The sequence below is a fragment of the Scardinius erythrophthalmus genome (assembly GCF_964197995.2).
Source record: "Scardinius erythrophthalmus genome assembly, chromosome: 20".
Taxonomy (NCBI): Eukaryota; Metazoa; Chordata; class Actinopteri; order Cypriniformes; family Leuciscidae; genus Scardinius; species Scardinius erythrophthalmus.
In genome coordinates, this window is record NC_138240.1 from 31,244,024 (window position 1) to 31,258,636 (window position 14,613).

General features: G+C 38.1%; 2 protein-coding genes across 3 annotated transcripts in view; one reads left to right on the plus strand and one right to left on the minus strand.

Annotated features, from left to right (window-relative positions):
* On the plus strand, positions 1 to 12,351 carry tprg1l (tumor protein p63 regulated 1-like). Of its 2 annotated transcripts, XR_014028943.1 has the most exons (7): positions 1 to 322; positions 5,280 to 5,371; positions 5,835 to 5,885; positions 5,971 to 6,096; positions 6,553 to 6,706; positions 7,206 to 7,476; positions 12,066 to 12,351. XR_014028943.1 is itself a non-coding variant. In XM_081349054.1 (6 exons), exons 1-6 carry the CDS (start codon positions 122 to 124, stop codon positions 7,398 to 7,400), a joined length of 819 nt encoding a protein of 272 aa, XP_081205180.1. In that variant the 5' UTR covers positions 1 to 121; the 3' UTR covers positions 7,401 to 8,825. The 2 variants fall into 2 exon arrangements, 1 of the variants encoding a protein (XP_081205180.1); XM_081349054.1 differs by lacking the exon at positions 12,066 to 12,351 and having other exon boundaries at positions 7,206 to 8,825.
* Positions 11,509 to 14,613, minus strand: part of wrap73 (WD repeat containing, antisense to TP73) — a 25,132-nt gene continuing 22,027 nt past the window's right edge. The window contains exons 12-13 of the mRNA XM_081349053.1: positions 13,521 to 13,712; positions 11,509 to 12,142 (exon numbers count right to left, since the gene is read on the minus strand). Of these exons, the coding sequence (XP_081205179.1) occupies positions 12,033 to 12,142; positions 13,521 to 13,712 (302 nt within the window). The 3' untranslated portion in view covers positions 11,509 to 12,032. The remainder of the gene's footprint in view (positions 12,143 to 13,520; positions 13,713 to 14,613) is intronic.

Here is a 14,613-nt window from a genome sequence, read left to right on the forward strand (position 1 = left end):
GCCGTAGAGTGGAGTAGGTGGGCGTTCCCCTGCGCAACACAGCGCTGCTGGAACTAAGCGGAATCTCTTCAGTCTTCACTTCTCACTGATACTTTCAGCTTGTGCTCGACGCTTTGGTGAAATGCTGCAGCTGAATGACAGTGTAGACCCTGAGAGCCCGGGTGCGGCTGTCTTACACCCGGGGGACTGTGATGATGGGCTGGAGGTGGTGGCCCGAGCTGGAGCTTCAGTGGCCTGCTGTACCCCGCTTCAGACCCTCACGCCTTTCCATGTCCACAACCCAACCATGCGAGCTAAAGTCAAAGACTACTTCGTGTTTAGGGTGAGTAAGTAATACAGTATTTGCTATAAAACGTCCAAGGTTGTAATCTGTGGAAATGATTTGTTTGGTAGTGTGTTGACAGGGTTGTATGTCAAAACCTAGGAAGCTGCCTACCTAGACAGCCTGGATGTGCGTCATGGGCGTTTATCGGGAGGGCAGTGACAAAATTCATAGTTTAAACGTTCAATTGTTTTTAATTTGACACGTTATGTAAGAACGCAAGAACGGGTCCTATATGGCCAAAAAATTCCCATTCTTTCCCCGAAAATGTGATCTACGTAGGGAGCACAACATTGTGACACCGCCATTGATTTGTGACATTTAACAGCAGTCTCTTAGCTGGAATGAAGTGCAGTGAGAAAGCTCTACATACAGTGACTTTATAACATTAATATGAATCTAACTATAATTATGAAGCCCACCTAACATAACAAAACTCACTGACTGTGATGTAGCATTCACATAAAGTTAATTATTTTAACCAAAAAAAAAAAAAAGAGGCAAAGACAGTATCTTAGGCTATTGCTATACTATTTAATTTTTGGTGGACAAACAATGAGTCAATAGAAATTATATTGCTGGGAATTTAACTGTACTTACGTAAAAAAAAAAAAGATGGTTACACCATATTTTACAGTATGTGTAAGTACTGGTAATGGGTCAAGGTTAGGTTTAGGGATGGGATCGGTCTAGTTATAACCCAGTAATTGTAATTGCTATAATAAGTACATAGTATGTGGAGAACAGGACTTTAAAATAAAGTGCTACCAAATTACTTGTTACTTTGCTACAGTGTACTTATTGTGTTCATGTTGTATTGCAAAACACTTCTGTTGCTATTGATGTGGGATACGGTTTAGGCTAGGGTAAGGTTTGGTGGTATGTTTGAAGTTTAATTCGTCACTAGAAATGATCACACTAGAACCACTCTAGCGAATTGTATCGTGGGAAACAGTTTTCCATTGTACAGTGTTGCCGTGTTATGTTTAGCACATTTTTGGCATATGTTTTTTGTGATGTTCCTAAATTTTGCTTTGTATAAAAATGTCTAAATGAATAAATCTAAAAGTAAAGTACAGCATGTTAGTTTTGTGTGTACGTGTGGTTTCTGCTGGTTCAGAATGTGATCATACATTTAGAATAAACTTAAATTAAATTAAATTTATGCATCATTATTATTTCATTAAAAAGAATTGTACACAGATTTTACACACAAATACTTGCATGTGCGTGTTTAGTGACCCAGTGACTTTATAGCCTACAGTAGAAACAGTTGGAGCAGTGTGGTATCATGCTTGTTTTTTGATCTTGAGCTATATGTATGATCTTCATCTGATTATGTGGCCTATAACAGTGGCCCTCAACCAGGGGGTTGGAGCCCACTAGGGGGCCTCAGCAAACTTCTAAGGGGACCTCACAGTGACCTAAACCGTATCCCACATCAATAGCAACAGAAGTATTTTGCAATACAACATGAACACAATAAGTACACAGTAGCAAAGTAACAAGTAATTTGGTAGCACTTTATTTTAAAGTCCTGTTCCGCACATACTACTTATTATAGCAATTACAATAACTGGTACTGATCCCATCTGATCCCACCCCTGAACCTAACCTTGACCCATTACCTTATTACCAGTACTTACACATACTGTAAAATATGGTGTAACCATTTTTATTTTATTTTTTACATAAGTACAGTTAAATTCCCAGCAATATTATTTCTTGAGTCAAGTCACCAAATGACAAAACAATAGGGCTGGGTTAAAAATATCGATGTCTCGATATAAGATTGAGATCGATATAAGCATATATGGTTGAATAAAATCAGTCATGTTTTTGTGACAGCCACCATTAAAATTTTTATGGGTAATAAAAAAACATAGGCTAATTATGTAATTAAAGTTATAATCATAACGTTATTTTTTCATACTTCAGAAATGTGACGTAATTTCTGGTAGGGGAGCATCGATGCTCCCTGGTACTTGTGGTGCATTGTGGGTTTTTTTTTTTTTTTTAAGGGAGCCGAACGTTCCAGTGCACTGGATGGATTTTGCGATTGAAACTTGTAATGGCCGATTCCCTGATCAGTGCCCTGACTACTGAACTAGGGAGCTGATTGAGACACACATTAGGAAACTAGGTCAACTTACAATGACAGGGAACAGGAACAGAACAGAACCAAACCAAAACACAATGAAACTAAACATATATGTGACAACCTGATACATAATAATTGATATCTCAAGCTTGTGAATTGAAATGGAATCAAATCATGAAATTTGTGTCTATAACAAACAAGCATTAAAAACAAGCATCAAAATAAGTTAAAACAACTGAAAATCAAGAAATTTCGTATTTTTATTCACCCCACAACTATTTTTTTTTCTTTGAAGAATCTGTGTGTTTAGTTTAGTTTTCATGGACTTTGTTTGCGTCAGTTACCTGTTTCCTGTGTCACCTTTGTTCCTAGTTTCCCGCCAGTCATCAGTTACCATGGACACTCATTCATTCATCACATCTTTTTTGTTATGTTGTCATCATTATCATTGTGTGTTTATGTTCCTCTGTTTCTCAAATTCAGTGCCCAGTAATGTTTGTTCCATGCACACTGTTGCATTGTTTTTTGCTCGTTGGATTATCTTTATTTATTAAACTCAGTTATTTTGATCTTTCGTTTCCCTTCATTATCCTTGGACACTAAACGTTACAGAATACTGGACCTAAAAATAATTGAAGATGGATCTTGCCTCCATTAATGTCGCTCCAATAGGGAGCTCTAACAGACCCAACAGGGCCACTATTTTTATGTTTCAGGTAGGTAGAGACCTGGAGGAATATGTAGAAGAATTCACCAGCGCAAGCCACCTCGCCATTGCAATGTCATCACACTCATGGAAGGGTTTTGGGTCGGACTCGATTATGAGATCCGGCTGGTGATGCCTTGGGGAAACTCCTGCTGGACGCTGGCCGAGTACATCAGCTTTGCCCTCTGGGTCAATGGATCTCCTTTTACTGTGGGCGAGGTACAAGAGGATCCAGCCGCCAGCGTCCAGCCCCACTCACCATCCATCAACACCTCAGAGCCAGACCCAGCGACCTGCGGACAAAGAGACCCAGCCATTACCTGCCACGGATATAAAGCCTGCACGGATATAGTGCCAGCTGCAAAGTGCGTCCTGGAAGAGATGCCTGAGGTCCCGTCTGATTAGATGTGTGAGTCGGCCATTACATCCGTGCCTGTGGGAGTTTCAGTGAAGCTGGAAGAGGAAGATTCGCTAACTGACTGAAATATGGAGGTAGTGCTTCCCACCCTGCGCATCCACGGACATTCTCTGTCACTGGTCTCCTCCTGCACTAATATCTCTTCATCACCTGTCCTGGTCCTGTCCAGCACAGAGTTGTCCTCGTCAACACTGCAAGTTCTGCCCAGCACAGTGTTGTCTTCGTTGCCACTATCCCTGTCTATCACAAAGTCTGTCTCTGCACCTAAACTTCCTCTCCTGTTCACTTCACCAAAGCCAGCCATTTCCTCGACCCAGCCTCCGCTGGATTACTTCAGCCCTTCGTCTCCGCCATGCAACCCAGATCCGCCTTGGGGCTTTCAGTCACCACCTCCTCCGGGACATGGGGATTCCCTGGCTCCGCTTCGTCCCTCCAAGGCCTCAGCTCCACCTCCGCACTGGCTCCTGGGACCATCGTCCCTTCAGCTCCACCGGACTCCCTCATCCCACCGGCTTTGCCCTGGTCACTCGTCACTTCGGGCTTTCAGCTGCGCTCCATCCCTCCACCCCTACGGCTCCGTTGGGCTCCTCCATCCCTCATGCAACCCTCTGGCTCTACCTCAGCCGCTCGACTCCGCGTTTGTCTCCTGGCTCCTGGCGTTTGTCTCCTGGATGTCGCATAGGCCTCTTGTTCTCCCTGCTTCACCTTTGCTGGTCAGGCTCAAATTACCGCCTTGGCTCCTCCTGCCTTCTCCTCCTCACTGTTGTTGTGGATCTCCTCCACCCAGTCTCCTGGGTCGCTCTGAAATCTCGTCGGCCGTCAGTACCATCCTGGATCCTACCACCATCAACTCCTCCATGGTGCCTCCCGTAATCTTCTCCATGGCTTCTCCTGCCTTCTGCTCTGCCCGGGTCCCATGTCCATCTCCAGAACCTCTTCCCTTTTTTCCCCCAATCTACCCATCATGGCGCAAGGCCTCGCCTTCCCGGGAGGGGGGCGTTCTGTGACGATCTGTGTGTTTAGTTTGGTTTTCATGGACTTCTAGTTTGCATTCACAGTTTCCTGTGTCTCCATTGTTCCTAGTTTCCCGCCAGTCCTCAGTTACCATGGACACTCATTCAATCATCACACCTGTTTGATATGTTGTCGTCATTATAATTGTGTATTAAGTTCCTCTGTTTCTCACATTCAGTGTCCGGAATTGTTTATGCCATGCACACTGTTGTTGCTCATTGGATTATCTGTTTTGGCTTTATTTATTAAACTCTGTTATTTTGAACTACCTTCATTTCACTTCATCATCCTTGGACAGGACACTAAACGTTACACTAGGATTCACTAGGAACTAGGACTCCACTGTCTTGGAAAACATGAATTTATGAGGTAGCCCAATTAGAAAGGTGAGATTTCGAAACCTGGAATAGTTATAAAATAAATTTTCCTAGAAATGTAAAGCTCTAAAATATTTTAACAGGTAGAAATTGAGGTTAAAAAATGCTTATCCTTTAACCTTGCTCAGTAAACACAAACAACTAGACAAGTCATGGGGCTTTGAATATTGTTGTGGACAATGGGGAACCTTGAAGTCAAAAAGGTTGAGAACCCCTTTTAACTACACGGTAGACAGTTGTATCTTTCTTATAAGAATGTTGATGTATATTTTTTGACATCCATGCTAATTTGATGTAGTTTCAAGCATCTAAAATAGTTGCTCTGTTTGTTCTCGCCCCAGCCAGGAACCATAGAGCAGGCAGTCAATGATATCCGCACGGTTGCCTTGCCTTCAGAAGACGGAGAGGTTCTTAGTGTGTGGCTGCTCGCAGAGTGAGTCTATTGCTGCCCTTTTTTAGGACATCTACAGATGGAAACATAATATCAACACCGCAAAACACACGGCACTAACCCTGCTCAGGAGCCATATTTCATAATCCTGGGTAAAAAGCGGTGCAAACCCTGCAAGTGTGAAACGTTACTTTACCCAGGGTTATAAGCAGGGTTTAGAGCGGCGATAATCCGGGGTTAAGTGCAGTGTGAAATGTAAATGTAATTAACGCAGTATTATGTAAGTACAATGGAATATGAATATAGTAATCTGCCAGTACTATAACATCCATCAAAATACTGTGATCTAATAACATCATTGTTCCATGGTACCAATACAACATGGTATGCAGCAGAATTTGAGCTTGACAGTTGTATTGGGCTTTCAGAATGAGAATTACCTCTTGATGAAAACTGACAGATATCCGTTCAACCAAATCCATGTCCTTTTTATATTTGACCACAGAATTGATCACTGGAACAATGAAAAAGAAAGATTGGTTCTTATAACAGAGAGGTAAGTATGTCATCATTGAAAATGATGTTTAATACATTCGTAGTAGGAAACCAGTCCTGAATGAGATGCTTCTGTTATGTTGTAGGTCTTTGTTGGTGTGCAAATATGACTTCATAAACCTCCAGTGTCACCAGGTCATCAGAATTTCCTTGAACGCTGTGGACACAATCTCTATTGGCGAGTTCGAGTTTCCTCCAAAATCCCTCAATAAGTAAGACACTTTCGTTCTCAAGCATTTTTGGCCCAGTATAGCTGCTCAACATCTAGACAAAGAACCACACTGCCCGGACAAAAAAAAAAAAAAAAAAAAGGGGTTTAAATAGGCAAATGCTTAAGAGTCTATGATTGGAACATTATTGCAGTGATTATTATGTTTCTAGCATGTTATATGTTTGGCACTGAGTCGAGACCTTTAATGTCAATACAAGAACTTGACCCAAAATGTATGCACCTCTTGATGGAAATAACATCACAACATTTAGAGTTAGAAGAACATATAACATGCTAGAAACACAATAACCACTGCAATAATGATCCAATCATTTACTTTTTGACAAATGAGCATTTGCCTATTTAAATCCAAATAGCGAGATTCAGGTAGTATTATACTGCAGGATAGTAGTATGATCAGATGTGTGTGTGTGTGTGTGTGTGTGTGTGTGTGTAGGAGAGAGGGAACGGGAATCCGTGTCCAGTGGGATAAGCGACCAAGACCTTCGTTCATAAATCGCTGGAACCCCTGGTCCACTGACATACCCTTCGCCACCTTCACTAAACACCCCATGGCACACGCAGATGAAAAGGTGGCTTCCCTTTGCCAGGTAAATGTGCTTTAGTACTAGTGCTGGCAAAAATATTGTTCCTGTACATATCAATACTGAAATGTTTGAAACGGTTTCAATACTCCTGTTCCGCATTATTGATACACTGATATCAGCTGCGTTCTCACTTTCTCCTCTCTTCAATATCGAGCTGACACACACCTCAGTGTATTTTAATTAAATTAGAGGTCGACCGATAGTGAATTTTACCGCTAACTAGGTTGGCCCACCACGCTGGCCAATTAATAACCGATTAATAAACCGATAGTTTGTGGAAGGGATACTGAATGAAAACAAACATAACACATAAAATAGTGCTGCACTTTATTACAAAAACAATGTTGTCATCTGTACGCAAAGGAATTTTTTATTTTTTTTTGTACATCACCGTCCTGTAAATGTACCATTAATCTCAGATGCTAAAATCGTTCAGTGTGCTATATATACTACATACTATATGCATAAGAAGTCAGATAAAGATTTATTTTCTCCATTTCAGCTTGAGAATTTCAAGACCCAGCTCATCCAGGCGGTGAAAAAAGCCCATAAAGAATTCCCCATCCCGGGACGAGCCAATGGCGTGCTGATACTGGAGCGGCCACTCCTTATCGAGACTTACCTGGGCATCATGTCCTTTATCAACAATGAAGCCAAACTGGGCTACGCCATGACAAGGGGAAAAATCGGCTTTTAACCACTGAATTCTCTCTCCATCTCTGTCATCCTCCAGTCAAGTGCTGTTTTTGAGTGATACTGCTTCACTTGAGTATGTGAGTTGAGTACATACTTGTTTTATTGTTTGGATGTATATAGCGTGTGAAATGTGCCAGGCAGTAAGGCATGGTCACTGCGACAGGATGTGCCTAGATGAACCTGCTGCCAATCTTCTCTATTCACAGTTAGTAAAACAGCCTTTCTAATGTGCTTGAATGGTTTGGAGAGGCAGTTTGTGTCTGTTTTATGGCATATGCTTTGATGACCATCTAATATTTTTAACAAATATTGTGGCAGCCGATTAGTTTGTTGGTTGATTGAATGACTTAAGGAAGATACGCTTCAATTTAGATACGCTGAGGGTTCACCTTACCCCACTCTGCTGACTTTCTTAGGCCTGACTTAAGTTTAGATAAGACACTTTCTTGCATTCGAAAACACCTAGACTGTGTGCACTGGACTGAAACGCAATACTCAGAGAAGTATGCTCAAAAAACACATAAGATGCGATGCAATGAACGAAGACATCCATGCATGGGTATGACTATATACTGCAGTTAAAAAAACAAAAACAAAAAAAACTTCCAAAAGCGTTTTACCAAGCGAACAGTCAAACAGTTAAAGCACAGTTTGCTAATTAAAGCATTGTCGCCAAAAATATAAACAATAAATTATAAAAACTTTCTGACCTCAGGGTTAGGGCTAAGACTTGTTGCGTTCAAGATGTTGCATTCTGAACATTTACTTTTAAATATAGGATTTCCAGTTGCGATGAATGATTATTCCTGCAGGTTTTGCGCTCACTTGAAGGTCCAGTTGTACTGATCTATATAAGTGGCCCTCTCATAAAGCTGCCTGTCAAACAGCTTGCCAATACCAAATTGACTTCAACGGTCAAAGACATACAAAATTATGTCAAAATGCCTGTCTTGCTGGGTATTCAGGTAAACAGTCAGTTTTTATAGAAAACGAGAAAACACGTTGTCTAACAGTATATTGGACCTGTGCATTAGCTCTTAAAGTGACAGCGGCCTAATAAACCTGCTGCTAAAACAAAAAGAAAATCACTCGCTGATCTTGACTGAATAACTTTTGTAACTTTAATTGTAAGCATTAATTTGTCTTTCATTTTTACAATGAAAACTATCCAGTGTTGTTTTATATTTGATTAATTTCATTTCTGAAATATTTCATACCTGAATACTGTTAGACCCACCAAACTTAGCCATGTTTATTTCATTTCTCTCTTTATTCTATTGTCTTTATTTGTGCTATCGCTTGCAGTTTTTTTCTTTTTTTATTACTGACGGTTTACTTTTCTCTTTTCCCCATTCATCTAGTTCAACGATTCAAATAAAGCCTCCCTGTGCAGTGAATAATCTACTACAAATTAACCAAATTATCCAAAAAAGAAAAAAAAGAAAAATGATCTGTATGGGGGTATATATGGCAGTTTTCCACGTGGTATCGAATACTGATTTTTTTTTTTAGGGTATTGTATCGAAGTTGGAAATTCCAGTATCGTGACAACACCGCTATATAATAGGAAGTATTCGATTTCGTACGCAGTGTAAATGATCGGAGAATCCGGCATACGTCACCAGATCGTTTTCACTTGAAGGTCCAGTTGTATTTTTATTAAACATTGCAAGGTCAAAACCAATTGCAAACATTGCAATATGCATGGATGGATTGTTTACAATAAGGTTTATAACATTAGAGAATAGGGTGAATTTTCATCTCAAATTTAAATACTATTGGAGTTTGGAGATTCGTCAATTTTAAAATGGTTTACTTCATTCATGAAACACAACCAGAATGAATTTTGTGATTTTTGTTTGCACTTTAATGTAACTTAACACATTTAATTCAAATTTCGCAATTGATCATAAATAGTTTTTACGAATTATTTTGATGGAAATTCATTGTGTTTATTTCATGAATGGGGTCCAGTGTGACTAAGCAGGTTTCAAAGCTTGTCATAGAAAAACTGCATGCCTTCTGAACAGCACTACTGTCAAATTAAAACCAAGGCTTGCATTATGTAAAATGTATTTAATTTATTCTGTACTGCAGTGCTATGATAAGGTGTGAAACTCTTTGAATAAAGGCGATTTGGGGATCACCCATATATATATATATATATATATTATTTTTTTTTTTTTCTTTTTTTTTTCTAGTCTAGACCCACAAAACTTTTCTCAAAAAAATTCACATTCAGTAGCATCTGCTATGCCGTCTTCGCAAAATGTATTTTCACAAAGAAATGCCTGGGTCATATTTCACCTGCATATCAAGTTAAAACAAAACTAAATGTTTTGCATACAGACAGTTAAGCTCAATTCTCATTAATGTAATTAATGTGTAACACAATAATTAAAAATCAGATAGAACATGGTTTTCCAAACAGAATTATCTCTTCAGAAGAGTCTGATTTAATTTGCTTGGAAAACCATGTTTTATCTGATAACTTTTAATTATTGAGTCCACACAATTATAATTATTTTCAATAATAATAAAAAAACATGTTAAGATTGATAGAAGACGTGTATTCTTAAATGTGTCCACAGGAAGCACCTGCCTGACATTTATTTTCACACTCGAAATGTTCAAGTCCCGTGGCTGCATATTTCAAAGTGAATTTCCGGTCTTATTGTGGCTACTGTAAACTTCATGAATGTTCTACTGTTACATGTTACACTCGATTTTGTGTGCTTTATTGATTATTCATGCCTTATTTCTTCAAACTTAATGTAGACAAGTTGGTTGTACCCTTCTTAGGTTACAGAAAATATGGACGAGACGACATTTAAAGCTAAAATGAAGTTATGCTTTTCATTTTTAACTAAGGCAAATAGATAAGCTGTTAATTCCTCAGGTGATGTTGGTCAACAGATTGGCTTTAAAAAACATTCTGACCATGAAGGTTTCCCGCTGTTGAGCGATTACGGGTTCAGAGTATTTTTCATGCTTATGCACTTTTGTTTTTTGCTATGCATAAAGAAATCGTGGTATCCTTGTTGAAATGAAATATCTTGTTTGTTTGTTTTTAAACAGGCACCATATACAGTATATATTTTGTTTTAATGTAATGCAAAGTTGTGCATGAAGATTATGCCTGCAACTTAATAGGTGTAAAATTTGTAGATCATAGCCTCAATTCACCAAAATGTAAGCACTTTTCCCTCTGTTTAAAAGCATGTCATTTTTTTTCAGGTGATAAATTATTTGATTATCCATTCACCCATGTTATTAATTTATAATACTGTTTGTATCACCCAAATAAAATCTCGCTCTGATCTCTTCCCCCAAGTTTCTGTTCAAAAAATGTTTTAATTGAATCATTCTGGATTTACCTAATTTATTTTTTATTTATTAAATTTTTTATAATTTCTGTAATATAAACATGCTTTAAGTAACTAAGTAATCATGGTTATTTTAACACATTTCATTTGTAGGGAGTCTTTTTTTGTTATATATATAATTTTGTTGAATCTCAATCTGGCAAGAACAAAAAAATCAAAAGATTTTGATGACAATTAAAGCACAATTCCACACAAATTGTCATTAATGGGATGTAAAAAAAAATTAAATAATTGTATACAGTGTCCTTGTTTCACATTTTATGTAGATCCTGTAGTACTAACTATAAATTATGCATAATTACATGCAATTAACCCTAACTCAAACACCAATCCTTAACCCTATAATAAGTACTTAAGTATTAGTCAGTACTTAAATGTATAATTAAATTATAACACGGACACTTTAAAATTGTCACTTTTAAAATAGTTTTAAACGACACTTTAAAATAAAGTGTAACCCAATTTTTTTTAAGTATTTATTTATGCATACAGTACTAGTGGTATTTACTCTATTGCTGATTTTGATTAAATTCTTATTTTAATTTATAGATATATTACAGTAGTCCTTTAGTAGTCTATTACAGTAATAAGAATCATCACTAAGCAAAACCTTGAGGTAAAACATCCAGACAATATTCAGAGTAATAAGCATTTTTGTAAAATGTTCTTGTCAGGTATTGTGAGACTCGCTTGTAATCTCTGTAAAAGAAACACAATTATGGGAAACATCAATGTAGAAAACTTTATTACAAATAGATCTAAATTTTATAAAAATAATTCTAGTTTTGAAACATTTTCAGGAAAAACAATGAAATACAACAGACATTATTGTCATGAAGCAAAAGGCTTCACATTCACAACAACACATTCACACAACATTCATCTAAAAATCACAGCAAATCTAAAGTGACCAATTAGACTTTTGATTGTACGATATCCTTGGTCCTTCACAGAGCGTGTGTAACATCTGTTTAGCTTGTCTAAGGCCATAGGAAGCAGATCCGCACCAGGTTGGTGCGGTAGAATCACACATATCTGATCAATATTTTACTCATAGCATGTGCTGTTTTGACAATCAACATTTTGTGTCAAGATGAAAATGTAATAAAGACCCTACCTGAAACACACTAGAAAGTGCTGAGGTATATTTGCAGAGACACAGTGTTTTTGTCTAGAGTTCTTTGGAGATCAGTCTCTCAGTTATATTGTAGAAACAAACTCTTGGGAGTGTGATGAAGTGCTTTGGTTTATTTCTCCTCCTCTGTTTCCATGTAACACAGACAGAGCTGCTCTTTTGAGAGGAGGATGAGTGAGCTGCCACTGCAGTGCCAAAATAGAGACTGTACCTGGAAACTGCCTTTGAGGAAACAGAGAAGTTAGACTTATCAACACAACTTCCTTTTATGCAAGCAGCTTCCTGTATTGCTTATTGCTTATGAGCCAACACATTTCCTAAAACAACTTTATATGATCAAAAGTTGTAAAAAAAAAAAAAAAAAAAAGGCTGATTATACTCAAAACTGTGTCTGTTATGTGTTATGGCAGATAATAAAAATATTTGTCTGCATAAATTATCCACAAAAATGGATATTTATTTTGAGACATTTAAAAGCATTAATAAATTCTAATAATAATTCTATATATAATAATAAAATAATTTAGATAAAGCATGTACAATTAAATATCCAATATTCAAGGATACCAAATAAAATCAAGCAACATTTTTATTGTTTGTGGTGATTAATAAATTAAATGATGGAACATTTTCATCATGCTGGCTTTGCTGGTATTTTATAAAGCATTAAGCAACGAGAGGTTGTACTTGACAGTGATTTTTCCATGGTTAATGGGCAAAAACATCCACATCTTTTGCGTCAGTGGAAATGTACCATCCTATGTTCATCCACAACTCCATGTGGTGAGACGTGAAATATATCACATCAAGCCACTTAAAACGAAAACTTGAGAAATCATGATAGTTCATATTCAGGATTTTGTGACAGGTGCAGTACAGACTCATTTCGTTTATGATGCTGTGACATATTCTGGGGAAAAAATGCTAAATAAATCTTGTCATGGAGAATTTTTTTTTTATAAATAAATAAATATAACTGTTTTATGGCCATTAAAAAATATATTTACAGCAGGCAAATTTACTGGCAACTAGCAGGTTTGGCATAAAGTTCATTTTGGACAATATGTGTGACCTTGGACCACAAAACTAGTCTTATGTGTACATTTTTTTTAATTGAGAATTATACATCATCTGAAAGCTGATTAAATAAGCTTCCATTGATGTATGGTTTGAACATTTGAATCTGAGGGTGCAAAAAAAATCTAAATATTGAGAAAATCGCCTTTAAAGTTGTCCATTTCTGTTGGCGACTGTGCTGCATCCACTCACAAAAATAATTTTTGATATATTTAAGGTAGGAAATTTACAAAATATCTTCATGGATCATGATCTTTACTTAATATCCTAGTGATTTTTGGCATAAAAGAAAAATCGATAATTTTGACCCATACAATGTTTTGTTGGCTATTGCGACAAATATACCCGTGTGACTTATGACTGGCTTTGTGGTCCAGGGTCACATATACAGTATATATAGCTTCTAACGTTGCTATTTGCTTTATTATAACACACAGAACTGTAAGTGTTGTTTAAGCAATAGTGTAAAAGCTTGTTTGAAAGTAATGTTGAGTCAAGAACTGTGGTGAAACTGGATCCATACCTTCAACTGGTACATTCACAGACACACAGCCAGCTGGCGACCACAGATACACTTTGGTGTTTCCGGTGCAGAGCGCCAGCCGGGGTCTGCGTGGGTCCCAGACAAAGCAGCGCACAGGACCTGTCTGTTCCAGGACGGCCAGCAGACCGAGTCTCTGCATGTCCCACACCCACAGGCTCTGAGGCATGTTATCTGACAGAAGATGGACACAGCGTCAGCATCTCAATGACAACACGAGCCTATGAAGCACAGTTGTTAGGACATCTGAATAGGAAGAGTAAAGTCTGTTTAATGCAGGGGAATTTCCCAGGAAGCCAGGGCACCAAATGGCTCTGAAAATCCGACTCAGGTTGGCACTGGCAGAATGTAATGCTTCTCATAATGGCTATTGTTGCCAAATGGAACAAGGGGCATGAAGATTGAGGACAGAAAGATAGAAAGGAAATGTTTCTGTGAATTATAAAATTGTCTCCTGGCCTGGTAGTGGAGCGGCTAAGTGCTTATGTTTGGCAGAATTGTTCAGTTTATGATACAAGCGTGAAAATTGGCATGAGCAGTCTCCATGGGTCACTTGACAAGAAAATTGTCCGAGCCACTTGAAATTTCAAGATGGCGGCCATTTTTCAAGATGGCCGACACCTTACTGAAGCAGTTAAGTGAAGTAGTGGTTTATTTGTTGATACAAGCATGAAAATTGGCATGAGCAGTCTCTGTGGGTCACCTGACAATAAGCCACCTACAGCAATTAGGCTTAAGAAATCATTTAGTTGGTGATACAATCATGAAAATTGCCATGAGCGTAATTGCTCCACTAAGGTGGTGGCCATCTTGAAATTCAAGTAGCTGTGGGTGGCTTATTGTCTAGTGACCATCGAAGACTGCTCATGCCAATTTTCATGTTTGTATCACCAAATAAATCACTATATCACTTAACTGCTCCACAAAGGTGTCGGCCATCTTGAAAAATGGCCGCCATCTTGAAATTTCAAGTAGCTGTGGGTGGCTTATTGTCTAGTGACAATCAGAGACTACTCATGCCAATTTTCATGTTTGTATCACCAAATAAATCACTATATCACTTAACTGCTCCACA

Excerpts from the sequence above, each read along its gene's own strand:
- tprg1l (XM_081349054.1), top strand. The coding sequence starts at position 122 with ATGCTGCAGCTGAATGACAGTGTAGACCCTGAGAGCCCGGGTGCGGCT. Across the intron at positions 5,886-5,970 it reads TTGGTTCTTATAACAGAGAG|GTCTTTGTTGGTGTGCAAAT; the intron begins GTAAGTATGTCA and ends GTTATGTTGTAG. Across the intron at positions 6,707-7,205 it reads AGGTGGCTTCCCTTTGCCAG|CTTGAGAATTTCAAGACCCA; the intron begins GTAAATGTGCTT and ends TCTCCATTTCAG.